General features: G+C 34.2%; 1 protein-coding gene across 3 annotated transcripts in view; it reads right to left on the bottom strand.

The window, feature by feature from the left end:
* Positions 1 to 543: 543 nt before the first annotated feature.
* The window catches only part of PARP8 (poly(ADP-ribose) polymerase family member 8), a 186,552-nt gene continuing 169,936 nt past the window's right edge, over positions 544 to 17,159 (bottom strand). For all 3 annotated transcript variants that reach the window (XM_032145541.2, XM_032145540.2, XM_032145542.2), the window contains 8 exons: positions 15,861 to 15,909; positions 14,625 to 14,737; positions 14,316 to 14,388; positions 12,725 to 12,794; positions 9,850 to 9,923; positions 8,650 to 8,719; positions 7,689 to 7,773; positions 544 to 748 (listed from right to left, as the gene is read on the bottom strand). In XM_032145541.2, the coding sequence (XP_032001432.1) occupies positions 646 to 748; positions 7,689 to 7,773; positions 8,650 to 8,719; positions 9,850 to 9,923; positions 12,725 to 12,794; positions 14,316 to 14,388; positions 14,625 to 14,737; positions 15,861 to 15,909 (637 nt within the window). In that variant the 3' untranslated portion in view covers positions 544 to 645. The remainder of the gene's footprint in view (positions 749 to 7,688; positions 7,774 to 8,649; positions 8,720 to 9,849; positions 9,924 to 12,724; positions 12,795 to 14,315; positions 14,389 to 14,624; positions 14,738 to 15,860; positions 15,910 to 17,159) is intronic.

Genomic DNA, 17,159 nt, shown 5'->3' with positions numbered 1-17,159 from the left:
GCTAAGCCATCTTTCTGGTCAAAACATACGTGTGAATATACACAAATATATTCACAACCACACATTTTGATGCATGAGTGTATAGATGTGTATATTACATACTTTCAAGCAAAGCACTGCTTCTAAGACCTACTTGTTTTTTTATGAAGAAAAATAGAAGAATAGGGAACATTCCTTCCAAAACATTAGAATGCCCATACTACTAATGATATAGCACATCAGAATGTGCAAACAGTATACTTATTGCAAAGTATCTGATAGATTTAGATGCCATTATAAAATGTTCTCAATTCTATTTTGGTAACCTAAAATGTCGGTATATAATACCAAATATCGAGTTAAAGAGTTTAGTATAAAAATATCAGCACAAAACAGTTTTTTCAATCTGTTTATTGTGTGAGCAACCCAAACTTCAGCTTAAGTGCTGTTGAAATTTTATTACTAGATTCCATAACCCTACAATTGATAAATCTTATACCATTTTAGGTATTTAATGAGATACTTAGAAATACTAAGAAAAAAAATCAGTATTCAAAGGGTTAATTTTGTTTATAATAACAATAAATAATTTTATAATCTTCAGTTCAAAATCCAGCTTTGAACCCGAGGAAGGCTTTCAAATCATGTTAATTAAATGGTGGTCCTTTAACCAGTAGCAGTTTGATTACCAATTACTCGGAGGATCTCTTTGTGAATGCCTCCTTCTTGTGTATTAATATTTGCATCTCCCACTTGGCCGTCTTCATAGCTGAAATACAAAATATAAAAAGATAAAAACATTTTAAAAGATGGCAGCATTTAAAACAGCTTAGAAATGCTATTTGATACCTAAAATATAGCCCAAGAGAATCAAAAGCAAATTATACGGTTTTCAGGTGTATTTAACAACGTGTTCCCATTGCAAAACACAGAACAGCCCATTCTATGTCATGCCTAAATTTTCCCCTTTCTTCCATTTTTTTTTCATCCCCGCATAAAAGACTGTCTGAGCTGCAAGAAGCTTCTCAGCGTCTTTGGCCTTGTAGGCATTTCCCATAGCAGCTGCTATGAAGTCTACTATAAAAAAATATAACAGCTTCAACTTTATGTTGCTAAGATTCCAGACTTCTTAACTCTACTCCTACTTCGATCATTTCTTTATTTTCTGACTGATGACACTTCACTTTCTACCACTGCTTCTTTGCCATGCCTGCCTTCTAATAATTATTCAGCCATAATCAGTGCTGCCCTTTTTCTTATCACTGATTGCACTATTTAGTCTGACTGTAACATATTCTTATTTATGCTGGCACTTCACAAAAGAATGCAAGCCTGCTAAGTTTACTTTAGGAGTAGAAGGGAAAATATAATATTAAAGAACAGCAATTACTAAGTTCTTTAAAAAGAAATAATTACATTGTAGATGGTAATTCATTTTTCTTAAATAAAGTTACTTGGGCAATAAGAATTTCCTAAGAATGAATTTTCAAGCTTTCATGATCATATTCAGAGGGGAACAAGTGACAAATTAATTTTACTTCATAAAAATGGCTTCAAGACAGAAGCTTTAGAAAAGTGGTAATTACTTGAAAACAGATAACCAAGGATATAAGCACAGTGTCTCAAAGATTAATACTAGCCACTATCTTTTCCTGAAATAGCAAGATACAGGAAAATGAAAAGATGACATACAGCAGAGAGAACTTGGCTCCTTATGTAATCCACTGCTTAACCATCAACTGATAACTGCATTTGTACCAAGTCTAAATTCTTAACTAAATGACCCAAGGTTGTCTATTTGGCTAATTCTTATCACTGTTTTAGATAATACTTAGCAAGTTTCAACTTACATATACATGGAAATGACACCTCACGGTGAAACATTACCCTAAGAAAAAGAATGGGATATGTGGTACACAGCCCAATTACAGATATTTTCTCAGGACAGTAAGCGCTCTGTTACTGAGATTAATTCTCCATCACTTTTATTGCATCCTCTTCCTTGGCCTCTCATTTCAATGATGATTTTATATATGAATCACACCTCAGTTTTCTCTCTTCTCATGATATGCAAAATCAATGATTTCAGCCCCTTTCAAGTTTTAACTATCACCTACATGCTAATTCCTAAAGCTCTACCTCCGATTCTTAAATTTTTCTCTCTATATAACTTTCCTACAGATAACACAAATCCAGTATATTCAAAGCACTTATTTTTTGACCCTAGGACTGCTACTTTTTATGCTATCCGTATCTCAATTTGATGTACCGTCATCCGGCAACACAAAACCTTTAGTCATTCTTGGCTGTTCTTTGTGCCTAAACCCAATTAATCACCAAGCTGTCTTGCTTCCATTTTCTTAAATCTTCTCTCTACCTTTGTTTAGGCCTCCATTGTCATTCATCTAAATGAGTGGTTTTCAAGTTGCAGATTGTGTATAACTAGTGGGTTTTTAAATTAATTTAGGTTGTCTAGAACAGCATTTTAAGTGACTAAGATAGAATCGAATTGAATCGAATCAAATAGAGAACATTGACTTTACTACAGATAGAAGGAATTATTTTTTTCTAAGTCACAATGTCAAACACATTTCTTTTTGTGGTAAGAAAAACTGACCTAGAATGTTGTTATAACATTATAACTGATCTCTCTGTCTCTACACTTATCCCCATCATCTGTCCTACAAGATCTACTCTCCACCCTGCAAAAGTGATAGAAAAATGGCCTCTATCTCACTTACAGAACAAAATCCAAGTTATTGGCAATACGAGTTCCTTCGTCATTCAAATACAGACTTCCTCTCCAGTCTTGCCCCATCACTCCCCCATCACTCTTTTCAGTCAGATAGAAGGGTTTGTCTACCCAAATATTATATGTACCCTGACACTTAAAAAGCATTAGAAGTTAGTGGAGAAGATATGAGACTCAAATTCTTTGAATAAACTATAATAATTTAAGACTGAAAGAGCACAGAGGAAGAGAGAGCAGAGAGCAAAAGTGGGAGTGAAGGCAAGAGTGAGAACTACAGACAGAGAGAGAGAAAGAGAGAGACAGTATGCTTTAAAGTATTAAATAAAATGCATATTTTTCTACTGTCTAGGAAACCCACAGGAAGCACAACAGTTGTGTGTTGAAGGACAAAGTTGACCAAAGGCATTCAGGCGTTTTAAATTTGATGCATATATAATAATCCAGAAAAATCAAACATCCATTTAATTTGGGCAACTGGCAAGGCTTAGATACAGAAGTTGCTAGTGGCATTAGAGTAGTTATTACAATAGGGTATACAGAACATGTCACAGCTATTTATGATTTAAGAGTAAAGTTCTTTTATGTCTGGAAAGCAACAGAATTTAAAAGAAATAGAACATGAATGATACCACTAGGGAGATGATACATTTGACTGGGTTTTGGTAGAATGAAAAATGAAAACGTCTAAAAGGAGACAAGACTTATTCATATTCTCAGGAGTGTAAAAAGATTACTAAAATTTTAACGAAAAATTAACCAATTTGCTTTAAAAATAATAGAAACTAGGATATTAGATGAAACTTAGCTGCCTGGAAATTTCTTAGGTATGTCAGGACATTTCATAAATAAAAACTTTTGAGATTATTGACAACTTGGTGGGAGGATCACTTGAGTCCAGGAGTTTGAGATCCACCTCAGTAACACAGCCAAGACCTCATCTCTACAAATTAGAAAAAGGACAAGGCAGCCTGAGCTGTCCAAACATAGGGTGAGCAGAATTCAGAGAAAAGACAGTATCATTTCAGAATGGGAGGTGCCAAGGAAAAGAGCATGTTTGAATGAGCCTTGAAAAATAGGCTAATGGTCTAGCCGGTAAGAAGGCCAAGGCATTTGGATTGACTGAGCAAAGGCACAATAGTGGGAAATGCAACTCCAAGTTGTTTTTAAGAAACAGCTTGGACAAGAATTTCACTTAATCAGTGGTTTGTGCATGTAACTGAAGTAAGGTAGACGCGACTCTGTATGTTGGAGAATGCCATGCTTCTATTTAACTATCAGCCTGTCTGGGCAGTGACTAATCAAAACACTGCTTTAGGGAAATTAATATGGTAGAAATAGTATGATCTTAGAATTTTAGATGCATAGGAATGTAGGCTGTACACCAAAAGATTAATCCTAGTTAACTCTAAATGGGGATAATATGGAAAATTTTCTCCTTTTTTTGGCTTATCTTCAATTTCTGAATACTAAAGAGGTATATCACTAGTGTAATAATGGGAATGTTTAATGAGTCTTGCATTGCACAAAGGAGGCTAAGAGTGATGAAGAAAGTAGAAGCAGGGAGAACTAATAACCTTTTGATATACTCTAGGGGAGAGAATAATATATCCATGGGAATAAAGGCATTGGGACAAAATTGTGAAGAGATAAACTTGGGAACTGATGACTACAGTGAGCAAGGAAAAAGAAATGGAAAACTTCAGCTCAAGTTTCGAGTCTCTTTGATGTATAAAATTACTGCACAGATTGGAGATGGTGAGATGTTGGCCAGGGAATTTAAATAATGGGTTCCTATTTGTATATTGATTTTGAGGTATTAGCCCTTTTTGACGGCAAATACTCATCAAGCAGTTATAACGTGAGCATTTTATTCACTCCTACATTCACATCTCCAGCCCTTTTGAAAATAGCTTCCTAATTTCTACATATGGGTCTTAATGTCCTAGTACACATGCGTTTCAAGGTTAGTCATGTAATCAAGCTTTACTCACAGCTTCTAGAAACTAGGAATTGGCTTGGATCTGTTCATAACATCTGAACTATTACATTTTGCCTGGAGCACTTATATTTAATTAAGTTTCTTCATTTTGGAATTTTCCAACAAAAATTTTTTGAACTTCTAATTCTCTTTTTCTTTTTTTTAATTGATATCTTCCTTTAAATTTTTACTTCCATTTTTTTTTCCGATACACCAGCCTGTTCCCTAAAATTTCCCTCCAATTTCTCTCTCATTCTGTGCTGCTTACTTGCTGGAAAACATGTGATTAGCATACTATGTGACTGTTTTATCAACTCAACTGTGGGAATCAGATTAGCATGGGAGTTATTTTAATTTTTAATATTGTTACCTGATAATAGATTTTTTAAAAAGGTAACCATGTTAACTCATATCCTAGTCATTAGGCAAAGCTTCTAACATCCAGGATCACATAATGTATCAAAAAATTAAAATAAAAAGAACAGAAATTGAGTTTTTGTCTTATCTTCATTCTCATCGATTTATTCTTCTTCTAGGTGTTACCACGCATTAGGGAGGCTCACTACTAGTAGAACTCTGTGATCATTTTATACAGAAAGGAACTGATGGTTGTAATTAGAATGTACATTAATGAAACAGATTCCCCTTTTGATGTGTTTTGAATTTATCAATTTCCCTTAATGAGTCTCTTCTCTCCTGAGGGTGCAGAAAGGATGAAATCTCATTTGTGTTCATAAAGCAATGAAAATTATCTTAATATGATAATATGAAATTTTTCCTTGTATTATTTAGGAAGTATCTGAGTGTACTTCTCTTTTCTTCACATGATTTATCCTCAATTTTTGCTTATGAAATACAGAAATTCTTTTCTCCAGTAAACACCCCCTGCAACATGTATATCCCTACAGATAGGCTTTATGTATAATTTATCTAAAAGTTCAAAAGAAATAATACTAAAAATGGTACTGCCTATTTAAATATCTAAGGCTGTTTATTTGGCTCAATTAATTTGAATTTTAGCAAGATGCAGAAGGAGTAGATGAACTAATTAGATGACAGGCTAAGGAAAGTACTCGGGAGTTACTTTTCAGCCAAAATCTCAAGATTTCTCAGTGAAATAACTTGGTGACTGAAGGCTTCTTTTTGGAAGGCCAAGCATTTAATAGTGGATAACAATCAAGATAGTTAACAAAGAAGAGAGAAAAAAATATTTAGTAAGACGTTCAGTGGCCAAGACCTGCATTGTGCTAAATTAATCCTCATAATAAACTTTACAGGCACTGCGTGCAGTTAGCTTCTCTAGGAACCCCCAGGATCGTCTTGGAGTCTTTCTCTGCCTTTGTTCTGCCCCAGGAGCCTGACCTGTAAGGACTTTCTCCATAAGCTTCATTGTTCTCTAGCTTCTGGCAGGGTTTGGCCAATGGGGCTTCCCAGCAGGACTGCTTCCTGTCTGTGTCCTTTTGTACCTGGGAATGTATAACAGCTCTGGTGTTAACAGATCCAGGTTACCACACTGGACCTGTGGTTTCCTTATAATCATACCCTTGTAAATAATCTAATTGTGGATGACCCAAACATATTTTTCATGGGTCATCTGTTTCCTGTTTGGATTCTGACTGATACAGGTATGTTATTATCATTTTACTGATGAAGCTTAGATGTGTTATACAACCAGGCAATATCACTTTACTAATTACTATTCAGCCAGGATTCAAACTATCTGATCAAAAGCGGGCTCTTTCTCCTATACTCACTGCTACCTCACTGTTAAGAAAGAAATCTATAGCCAGTAAATATCTATCGTAAGAACGATCACAGTTTTCAAAACATCCAAAAGAAAACCAGGAAGCTCGTAAGTTTCACTGTGAATAGTCTGTCAACAAGCCAACAGATCCAATGCTAAATGCACAGGGTACTAAGGATATACAGTATACTGAAGCAACCTTAACAGTTCCATTTTTCAGTTTCTTTTAAGAAAACTACATAAAGTACAAAACAGATATATTCAACTCTGCTCTGAAATCCTTTCTGTGACAAGATCATGGATAAGGTGGGAACAGCATGGGAAACAGGTTGGAAGCCAAGGGTAGAGTGAAAATTAGACTGGTCTACTGCACCCATTATTTAGGAATGAAAAATAATGATTTTATATTTTAATGCAACTCTTACGATACAGCCGTGCCAAAAAAAACCCCACATCGACATGTACTGCATTTCCAGCCTGTATTATATGGAATGTAGATCAATCTTTTATAGCACAGACCTTTTCATTGTCGTATTCTTCATCTCAGTTCTAAATTTTTAAAATTAACAAAAGTATATGTGTGTATGGAGGTGTATAAACACATGTATACATATATACACACAGAGAGATGGCTAGAGAGACAGAGATGATGATTTTCTTTTTTCTTTCTTTCTTTTTCTTTTTTTCTTTTCTTTTTTTTTTTTTTTTTTTTGAGACAGATTCTCCCTCTGTCACCCAGGCTGGAGTGCAGTGGTGCTATCTTGGCTCACTGCAACTTCCACGTTTCGGGTTCAAGCGATTCTCCTGCCTCAGCCCCAGTAGCTGGGACTACAGGCATGCACCACCACGCCCAGCTAATTTTTGTATTTTTAGTAGACATAGGGTTTCACCATGTTAGCCAGGCTGGTCTCAAACTCCTGACCTTAGGTGACCCACCTGCCTCGGCTTCTCAAAGTGTTGGGATTACAGGTGTGGGCCACCAAGCCCGACTAAGATGATGTTTTTTTAGTTGTAAGTTAACAGGTGTTTTTCATGAGCTCTTCTAAGTTAACAGCATTTAAAAATTATTTAGATTTTTTTAATGGCTTATTGAAAATAAAACAAAAACATTAGTTGATGTTAAACTCAATTACCTGTTATATTTTGGCAGCTAAAGAGACCAAACGATAATTCAGTCACCACTAACCCATTTGTGGCAAAGACAGTAATATACAAATTTGAGCATTTCCACTTACACAAAAAAGAATCGTGTGCAGACATGGTCAGTATTGGGGACAACCCATATCTCTCCATGTTTGTGCAGGTCCGGTGAGGTGATCACTGTAAGTGGAAAATAAAATTAAAGAACTACTTTATTCTAAAGGAATCTTAGTCCATTCCGAATCTATGTATCTCTTCTCTTTGAAATCTAAAGCAAAAAGACAAGCACTAATGAACACATAAAAATTGTTTAGACTGTCTATGAAGAAATATAGATAAAAACAGTGAAAGGCCATGTAACAACTTTATAATTTCAATAACAACGGGTATAACAATAAAAAGGGACTCATCTAAGTATTATCAAAAGCAGACAGGTCCTGACTTAAGAACTATGTAGACAGCAAGTTCATGTCCTATACAACTACTGTGTGTTGAAAACTTAAAAGACAGTAGCTACTAAAACTCCTAACACAAGAAGAAAAAAATGAATTTTTAGCCAAAGTCATGTTTTAAAGCAAGAACAAAGAAAAGTATATCATCTTGCAAATCACCCATCAATTTTTCTGTCCTGAGTACAGAATAATATAATAATTTCAGTGTAGGAACAGAAAGACCTAATAGGTTATCTTCTCAGTGCTTGGTTCATCTTTCACATTTTTCATCGTATCACGTATTATACATTCAAATACCAACTTTAAGAGGAAGGTAGCACATTAAAGAGATAAGCATTACTTGATCAGGAAGATATAATTACCATTCTGGAAATATCTGCCAGAAATAAAATATATCACTGTCTGAATTCTTGCCAATTCTGCAATTTGGTTTGAACCTTTATGATCTCTACGGTACCCGTTTTTGCATTTGTGCCCTTTGAGATGATCATAAGGAATAATGCTTTCCCTATTCCACCATAAGCACTCTGTAAACATACTTATATTTTTAATTATAGATGAGCTAGGAACTAACACTATGAGGTTTGTAAAACTTTCAACTTACCTTCACATAAGGCTATGCATTTTAAGTTACGGCTTTGCAGGAATTGGGATTGCTGTCCTTTTTTCTGTGACTAAATTCCAAAAACAATTAAAACTTAGAATGCAACACTTTGTGAAAAAAGCTGTTCATCATTAAAAAGTAATAGTCACTAAGATGGCTCCAGGTAAAAAAAAAAAAAAAAAAAAAGCCTATCTAGACTAGCATCAATTTCCTTGCACTCTCTTAATATTGTTATTTTTATTTAATTTCTGTACATCATCATTGCTAAATTATTCTTGAGATAAGTGAACTGAAAAATGCTAAATTAGGGTTCAATAACCTCACAACATGGAATTAGAACTCAAATTTATTTTTACTAAAAGCTTGGCCTCTTTATTTCAAGGTAAACAAAATTAAATTTGCATGATCTTTTCAAATATCAAAATCAATTATTTCAGATCATCTACTCCAAAACCAACCCATTTTTTAATAGCATCATTTACTAGGTCACAGAGGTTACAGAAACATTTCATGTAGAAAATCTGGGATGTTTTTGGTTTTTTGTTTTCAGATATTAGATTAGCTATACTCTTTTTTTTTTTAATTTAAAGTCACACTACTTATCAGATGAATTTTTAATTTTCCCAGAATATACTTGTTTTCTCTGAAACAACATGGGATTGGTGGTCATTCTACTCTCTGCCCAGAATGTTCTTTCTCCTAGAGTCACATGGCTCATGCACTCATCATCTGGAGGTCTTGACTCAAATGTCACCTTCTCAGAGTATCCTTTCCTGACCATCCCATTTAACATTCATACCAGATCCCTCTTCCACCTGACAGCATTAAACGTCTTATTTCTCTGATTTATTTTTCTTCATAATATCTAGCATTCTATCTATCTAAATATGTATTTAATTTACTTATACCCCTCAGTAGGATGTAGGCTCTAAGACACGGAGTATGTGTCTACTTTTGGCCATCACTACACTCCACTGCCTAGGAGTATCTGGTATTATAGTGGGAGATAAATAAATATCTGTTATTAATTCTTGTATAGAGGCAATTCAGTTACTGCATTTCAGAGTGAGTTTTATTCCTTTGTAAGTAATGACCACATTAAATAATTTTTCAGACTTAAAAAGCCTATTTTTCCATGCTCTGCTGGCTAATGAGGCCACAGTTCACTATCATAAGCAGTCACTAAAGTCACTACAACACCTGTGTTGCATTGCTGCTTTTACTGCTTGAAGCTGGCTCGTCCTTGGCTGACACCTTCTGTTTCTTGTTCATCCCTGAAAACATCAGCAAAATAGTAATTTAGGGACAAAGCTGTCTGATGCAGCTCAAAGTACAATCCACCTACTATGCAAAGTTCCATTCTAGGTAAAGGTTTGATCACATTAGGCTAGAGACAGTAACAGAGGGCTGTGCCCTTAGCACCTGAGGTGGAAGATCAGTGGGTTTGGGAAGTCCTGGGAAAGTTATTTTTTTGCATTGAAAGCAAGGATCGAAAATTCTTCTGCATAAAATTAATATAATTTAAAAATTCTTAAAACTTGATTTTAAAAGGCTTTTAGCACCTAACTTTCATTCCTACTATCTGTCTAGGAGAAGGAGAAAATAAAGGGTGGGAAATGTGAACAATGTCAGAAAAATATTTTTACTTTACAACTGAACTTCTGTTGTTATTTGTTCTTAAATTCTATGCAGAGTTTAACATTTCTTCTAATTAAGACAAATTATATAAATTTTTTTGTCTGTAATATTCACAAATTTTAGCTTACTCTGTAAATGCCATAATTTCTTACTGTGAATAATTTAGAAAAGCAGAACTAAAATACAAATCTGCTTTAGAATAGGTAGATTTGTATCTACACTTTATTAGAAAGTGTTCATCTACTGTGACACCAGAAGTTGAGATAGGTGTTGATTTTTGTAGTTGTGTCAGCAAATGGCTTAATGAGAAGGGGAAAAGCCTGTTTACAAACTTGCAAAGTACATTTATCCAACTTTTCCAGGCCTTCCAAAAAGGTGCAGGGGTGGATGGGGACAGGTTAAGGAGAAGGCGTTGGATTTCAAATGCCAATTCTGAACAAAAAGCAAAGGGTATATATGCAGAGAAGCTGTCCTGTTCTCTTACCCCTACACTTTCAGCCCTCAAAATCAACTACAGATGCTACGTCATCTTACTGTAGTGATTCTTACATTTGTTTTAGATCAAGAGCCCTTCAAGAATTTGAGGAAAGGTATGTACTCCCTCTCCAGACAAAAGCACATATACACAGACAAATTTTTACATCCATTCACACGGTTTGTACCTTTCCACAATTCTTTCCATGTACCCATCGAAGGAGTCTATATACCAGTATAAAAAACAGAAAATCACAGTACTTGATGATTTGCTGTGTTTTTTCTTTATGCTGAGAATGTATTTATTTATTTCAGCTGGTTTCGTAGCTTTTTATTTTGTACTGTTTTAGCAAGATTTAGAGTCTGATTTTAATAGATTTCTTCTTTGTAACTCCATTTCCTATCTCTACAGTATCTTACACTTCCTGGTATTTATTTTCTTAGTGTTATTTTGGCATATTGTATTTTCAGAGATCACTGAAACAGTATTTCTTTGCTAACAAGAGATGGAGTCTAATTCCCCAACTCTTGAATATGAGTCAGGCTGTCTCAGGCCTGCCGGCGCAGCCCATCCATCAGCTGAGTGGCATTCAGTGGATACTTCAAGGGGCTAAAGAATCACTTAGCCAGGTTCCATCCTAGATTCCTGCCCCAAAGAATCTATGAGCATAATGAAGCTGTTATTTTGCCCTAAGGTTAAGGTGCTTTGTTGAACAGCAATAGTTACTTGAATAATTATGTTTTAATTTTTCATATATTTCTAATTTTTCTTTTTTTGTTAACATGCAACCTTCTCATTTTTTAAAGTTTTCTTTTCATCAGCATTTTACGATTTATCAATGTTGCTGTTTTCTTTTATTATTTCTAACTATAAATCTGGTTTCGAGCGTTCCAAGTTTCCTAACATTGAGAAACAACTTGTTACAGCTGGAAGAACATGAACTTTGGTAAATAAATTAGGTAGTTCTCTTTAACGTTCACCTAGTTATCAGACCTCTCTAAGTATCCTTTCCTATAATATGAGGATATTAAGACTCACCATTCAGGCACCATGTGAATGACATCTCCTAAAACGTGTAATGTGATCACATAATCACACACACACACACGCATGAGCACACAAGCAAAACTAATTACATATGCAGTTATATGTATATAAAACCACTTGAAAGTGTGAAGGAACATACACAGAACACAGAAGCTGCAGTAAAGGAGAGAAAATTTTCATCTGCTACTTCAAAAATTCTGTGTAGCTTGAATTTATACAATGAGCATAATTATTTTATATTTAAACCAGAATAGGTTAGTTGTTATATGAATCATACTGATCATTGTAAAATATTCCAAAAATTTTTTAAGTGCAAAGAAGAAAACATCACCAATTCCACCAAGGATAAGTAATACTAACAATTTGGTGATCGTTCTTTCTACATTTTGAATTCACCAGGCTCCTGCACAGGAGCCAATTTATTCCAAAGTATTTTTTCCCACAATCTCACCAAATCTACAAAAAGTTGTTAACAAGAAAGATGATTTTGAGGGTGTTTTTCTACTTCTGATGTTTCCATAATGTTCAAAGCTTCTTTATGAATAAAATAATACAAAGATAAGAAATTAGCATGATAGAGAATTACACTTAAAGGTATTATGTATGTGTACTTCTCAGTGCCCTACATAGTGCTTTCCCTATACTATAGTCTCAATATTCATTTGTGGAAGGAATAAATGTAAGGAATATTAAATATTTTTTTAAATTGATGAAACATATATTCCACCTTGTACACTAGGGAGAGTATTATAAATTCATCTTGACACTGGGCTTTGTTTTTGCTTTCAACATTTAGCAAATAAATTTAATAAAAATATATCTAATAAGGCACAATAGAAAGCTGTGAATAGAGTATAAACAATAAGAAAATTAAAACCTAATAAATTTGACTTTAGAAATGACATACAGGATTACCTGAGTAACCAAATGATATGCTTGACATTGGACTAAGATAGATTCCACTTCCATACATTGCACCATGGAGCTTAGATGGGAAGAGTGGGAGAGAGAGAGAGAGGTCTGTTCATGGTTTAAATGTTAATATTTGACAAAGCAATCAGTTTCATGTCAGAACATTCAGTCTTACAAAAAAATGACAGAGCTTCTATTCCAAGGTCTAATTTGAAAACAGTACTAATATCTTCGTGCTTAAAACTCAGTTTATGTAAGAATAATGATATCCAGAGGAAAAAGATTCTTGATAAGTATTTTCCATCCTACCATTAATAAAGGCAATCACTTATTATAAAGTACACTAGTAGGCCTTTATTTTAATAGATCTAAAATTTTAGAAACTAAACTTGGCATTCTGGTTAGGATTTATATGTTAGTGTATAAACAAAGCATTCTGCTCAGATTTTCACTAAATAACACTATCTGTCATCCTGTTCTTATCCTTTGTTACATTTTCCAGGTTACATAAGTTTCATTAACTGAAACTATACTCAGATCAACTAAACTTCTTTCTTATTATCTGTGTTCTGGTCCCTCACACACTATTAGTATAAATTGAATACTAAACACATATAACATTTAATTGAATCATCTAAAATGTCATCATAATATGAGATCTAGCTCAAGTGTCTGGGTTAAGCATCTCATTTCCTTATGTCTTTATGCTGTCAGATGAAAAAAAATTCAGCTGCATGAGAGTGAAGTGAAATGTACAGGATGAAAGGCATAAATAAAGATGAAGATGACAGCCATGATATCCTGCTAACACCAAGTACTGTCCTGGAGGCGGAAAATCAGGTATCAGACGGCTCTCTGGCATGCAATCTCCACTTATTTCTACATTTTATTCTCTAAAAGCATTCATATTGAGGCCCAGTACTCTAGAAATGTACACTGAATTAACAGAATGTCTGTATGATTTTACTTTGTGCATGATAATGTTTTTCTACTTAAGTAAAAAGTGGATTTGTTTTACTGTTTTCTCAGAGGGAATTACACTCTCTTTTCTTTTCCTTTTTTTTTTTTTCTTTTTTTGTTGTTGAGACAGTCTTGCTCTGTCACCCAGGCTGAGGTACAGTGGTGTGATCTCAGCTCACTGCCACCTTCACCTTCATCTCCCGGGTTCAAATTATTCTCTTGCCTCAGCCTCCAAATTAGCTTCGATTGTAGGTGTGTGCTACCGCACCTGGATAAATTTTTTTTTTTTTTTTGTATTTTTAATAGAGACGGGGTTTTGCCATGTTGGCCAGGCTGGTCTCAAACTACTGGCCTCAAGCGATCTGCCTGCCTCAGCTTCCCAAAGTGCTGGGATTACAGGTGTGAGCGACTGCACCCATCCTTTCTCTTTCTTTTCATTGTGTGATCCATTTTATGTTTACATCATTGTGTATAGATCAGTTCTGCTTCAGTTCTACTATGCCTACTAGAAATTCCATATAATGTTTGACTCACATGCTTCCTCTTTTGCAAGTTAAACCTAACAACAGGGTTGCTTACTGAATCTCAATTCTGAAGAAGAATGAAGTCTTGTTAAAGCACTCAGAAAATTTACCTGCAATCGTGTATTAGAAGCAACAACCAGGCCATTCCTCAGGATGGAGTGCCAGTTTTCAATGTGTGAGCCACTAAAGAAACAGATGGAAAGGAAAAAGCAAAACAAGAAAATTAATTATCTTCAAAGTGGTCAAAACATAATAAGTCATGGTGCCTTCTGAAGGTTCTGGATTGCCAAATCAAGTATTATGTAGTTGACTACATGACCATCTATTGAATGACCATTTACTGAAAGACAGTGATCTCCCCCATACATTTCTGGAAAACTGGGTGGGGCACACCCCCATTAACATTAAGCCTTACTCACTGAAATGCAAAGGTGCTTCCAAAGAGTTTTTTAGCAGCTCTAAAATTGGATTCTTTGGCTGGTGGACTGCTGAGAAGAAGGAACTGATGTGGAGTATGCATAAACTTCAATTGCTGCCGTTTAAAATAAAGACAAACAAAAACATGTAAAACAACATATATTCAGGCTGATCACAATTTCAAATTTTACTGGTTTAAGAATTCCCACTTCCAAACTATAGTAATTTTACACTAACCACATTAGCAAGCTAATTTGTATAATGTTTTTAAAAGTCTACATAAGTGATAAGTCACATGGAATTGCAAATATGAAGAACAATTCTTTGGGCAAATGGGAAAGGAACAGGAAACAGACAATCCAAAGCTTTGGAATACAGTATGCAATCATGTTTAAGCAGATCTGCCTTCTTAATTACATTTCTTTTAACACTTTTATTATTGAGTCCCTAAGTATATACTAGCTGTTCAACTGGGGAAATACTCTGGAGTTTGCTAAGCAGAAAAGAAAAGTTTATAAAACTGCAAAAATTATTATGATACTTTATTTGCATATATTTATAAAATTGAGAATTTTTGCCTACATTCAAATATAGTCTCCTCCTTGGTCAGGGAGAGAAATGAAAGCAGAATCTTTTGGATTAATAGCTTGATAACATCTTCTAAGTGTTTCCCTTTCTCTTAGGAATATAGTTATACAGGAATATAATGCATAGGAATCTACATTTAGAGATTCACAGATGGCAAAAATGAGATTTTTAGGTACAGCTCTTAGGTGATGATCACAACTGAAATCCAGAGTCTATTAGCTTTTTACAAATTATTATTTTTTAAGCTTTCTAGGCTGATAAATAAGTTGTCTGAGGTCAATAGCTTCTCAGCTGTAGAAAAGTGGAAATGTGCCAACATGAAGCTGACGATGATTACAAAGCACATTAACTTCTTTCTGGTCAATCTCCATATAATATTTTTCAATTGCTTGTGGAATAACTAAATGATTTCATATTGATGTTTTTATTCACTTAAAAAGTCAGGACAGCAGACTGAATTTGAATTTGTTATCTTGGAAAGGTTTGGAGCCAGTGAACAATGGCTATTTCAAACTAAAGAATTAGATTTAACCTAGGTTTACTTCAATTCTTGGAGAGGCTGGCTAAAAATTACAAGGTAGGTTCTCCCAACTGATAAGTACTCCTCCCATTTCTGTATGCATATGTAAAAAAAAAAAAAACCAACTTACCCTGTTAACTGGCAGTTTCACAATATGTGATCTATTACTTGATATAACCCTGAAATTAAAATGATCCATTAGTCACAAACATATGCCAAATATATTTACAGTTCTTTTTCTTAGTTGGCAAGTGATTAAAAATTATTTTTGCTGTGTCATAAACTAAACTTGGAAATAATTTCATTTAGTTGCATAATCTAGGTTTGTCTCCTGAAACAATTTAAAGAGCTTATGTAACAAAAAAGGTAATATTTTAATCTGAGAAAACATACTAGGAAGTTGTTCCCTAAAACTTAAGACGTAGTTTTTAATAAGCACAACCTCAAGCATCAGCAAAATGAACATTTGAATATTTCTGAATGTACTTTCAAATAATGATAATCCAAATACAAATATGAGCAGTGAGTCATGGATCTGCTTCTTTTATTCCTCTCTTACATTGCTTAAATTAAGGATAAGTTCTTATGAAGATTTTTTTTCTTTAAATATTTGAGGATCTCTTTGAGCTGATATATATACAATGGTTTACATACAAAATCCAACATACGTAGACACTGCAGTTGAAAAAAATTAAATTCAAGCATCTGAAAGGAACTGCTCTATAAGCACACAAAATAATAAGTTTGGGTAGACTCTCTTCATCTTGAAAGAAGAGTGACTAACAAGCTGAAGGAAATGATCACAAGAATTAAAAGTTAACCATCTGACTACAAGGAAAAAAAGAAAGCAACTAGATATATGCAATTTTTACCTTCAATCTGAATATAATAATGAGAAAAATTTAAAGGTTACAATGGAAATTTAGTATTATTGTACTTAATTGTGTCAGAATTTAGTAACAGATGATAACAGATACAAAGAAGGAAGGCTTCCATACCTAATTTTTGTTATAATCTTGTTAGACTAAATTAAATGTGTATTATAAAATTTTAATGAAGTGAAAGTTAAGTAATCAGAATCTTGAGGAAGCCAGATTCTTTTGCATCTGCCCACCTTTACATATTTTTTTAAAACTTCCTGGTCATAGCACGGTATAAGTGCTCATTCATCTCAATCTCTTATAAGCCTTACATTTGTATTACTGTATGGTAAATCTCACGGAGTTGGAGTTTTCAAAGTTAATTCAAAGAGACGTGTATAAAACCCTTATAAGGGATGCTGAGTAGAAACTAGTGTCTTCATTTTGCAAATGAGAAACAAGAGAGGAAATTATTAGAAGTAGAAGAGGGCAAATGATTTGAAATGGGCATCACAGCAAGGTGACTTCTCTCCTCTTCATAGTCTAGCCCTCCTTCTAGAATTCATGCT

The sequence above is a fragment of the Hylobates moloch genome, unplaced genomic scaffold, assembly GCF_009828535.3.
Source record: "Hylobates moloch isolate HMO894 unplaced genomic scaffold, HMol_V3 SCAFFOLD_23, whole genome shotgun sequence".
NCBI classification, from domain to species: Eukaryota; Metazoa; Chordata; class Mammalia; order Primates; family Hylobatidae; genus Hylobates; species Hylobates moloch.
This window is presented reverse-complemented; position numbering and strand designations above follow the sequence as displayed.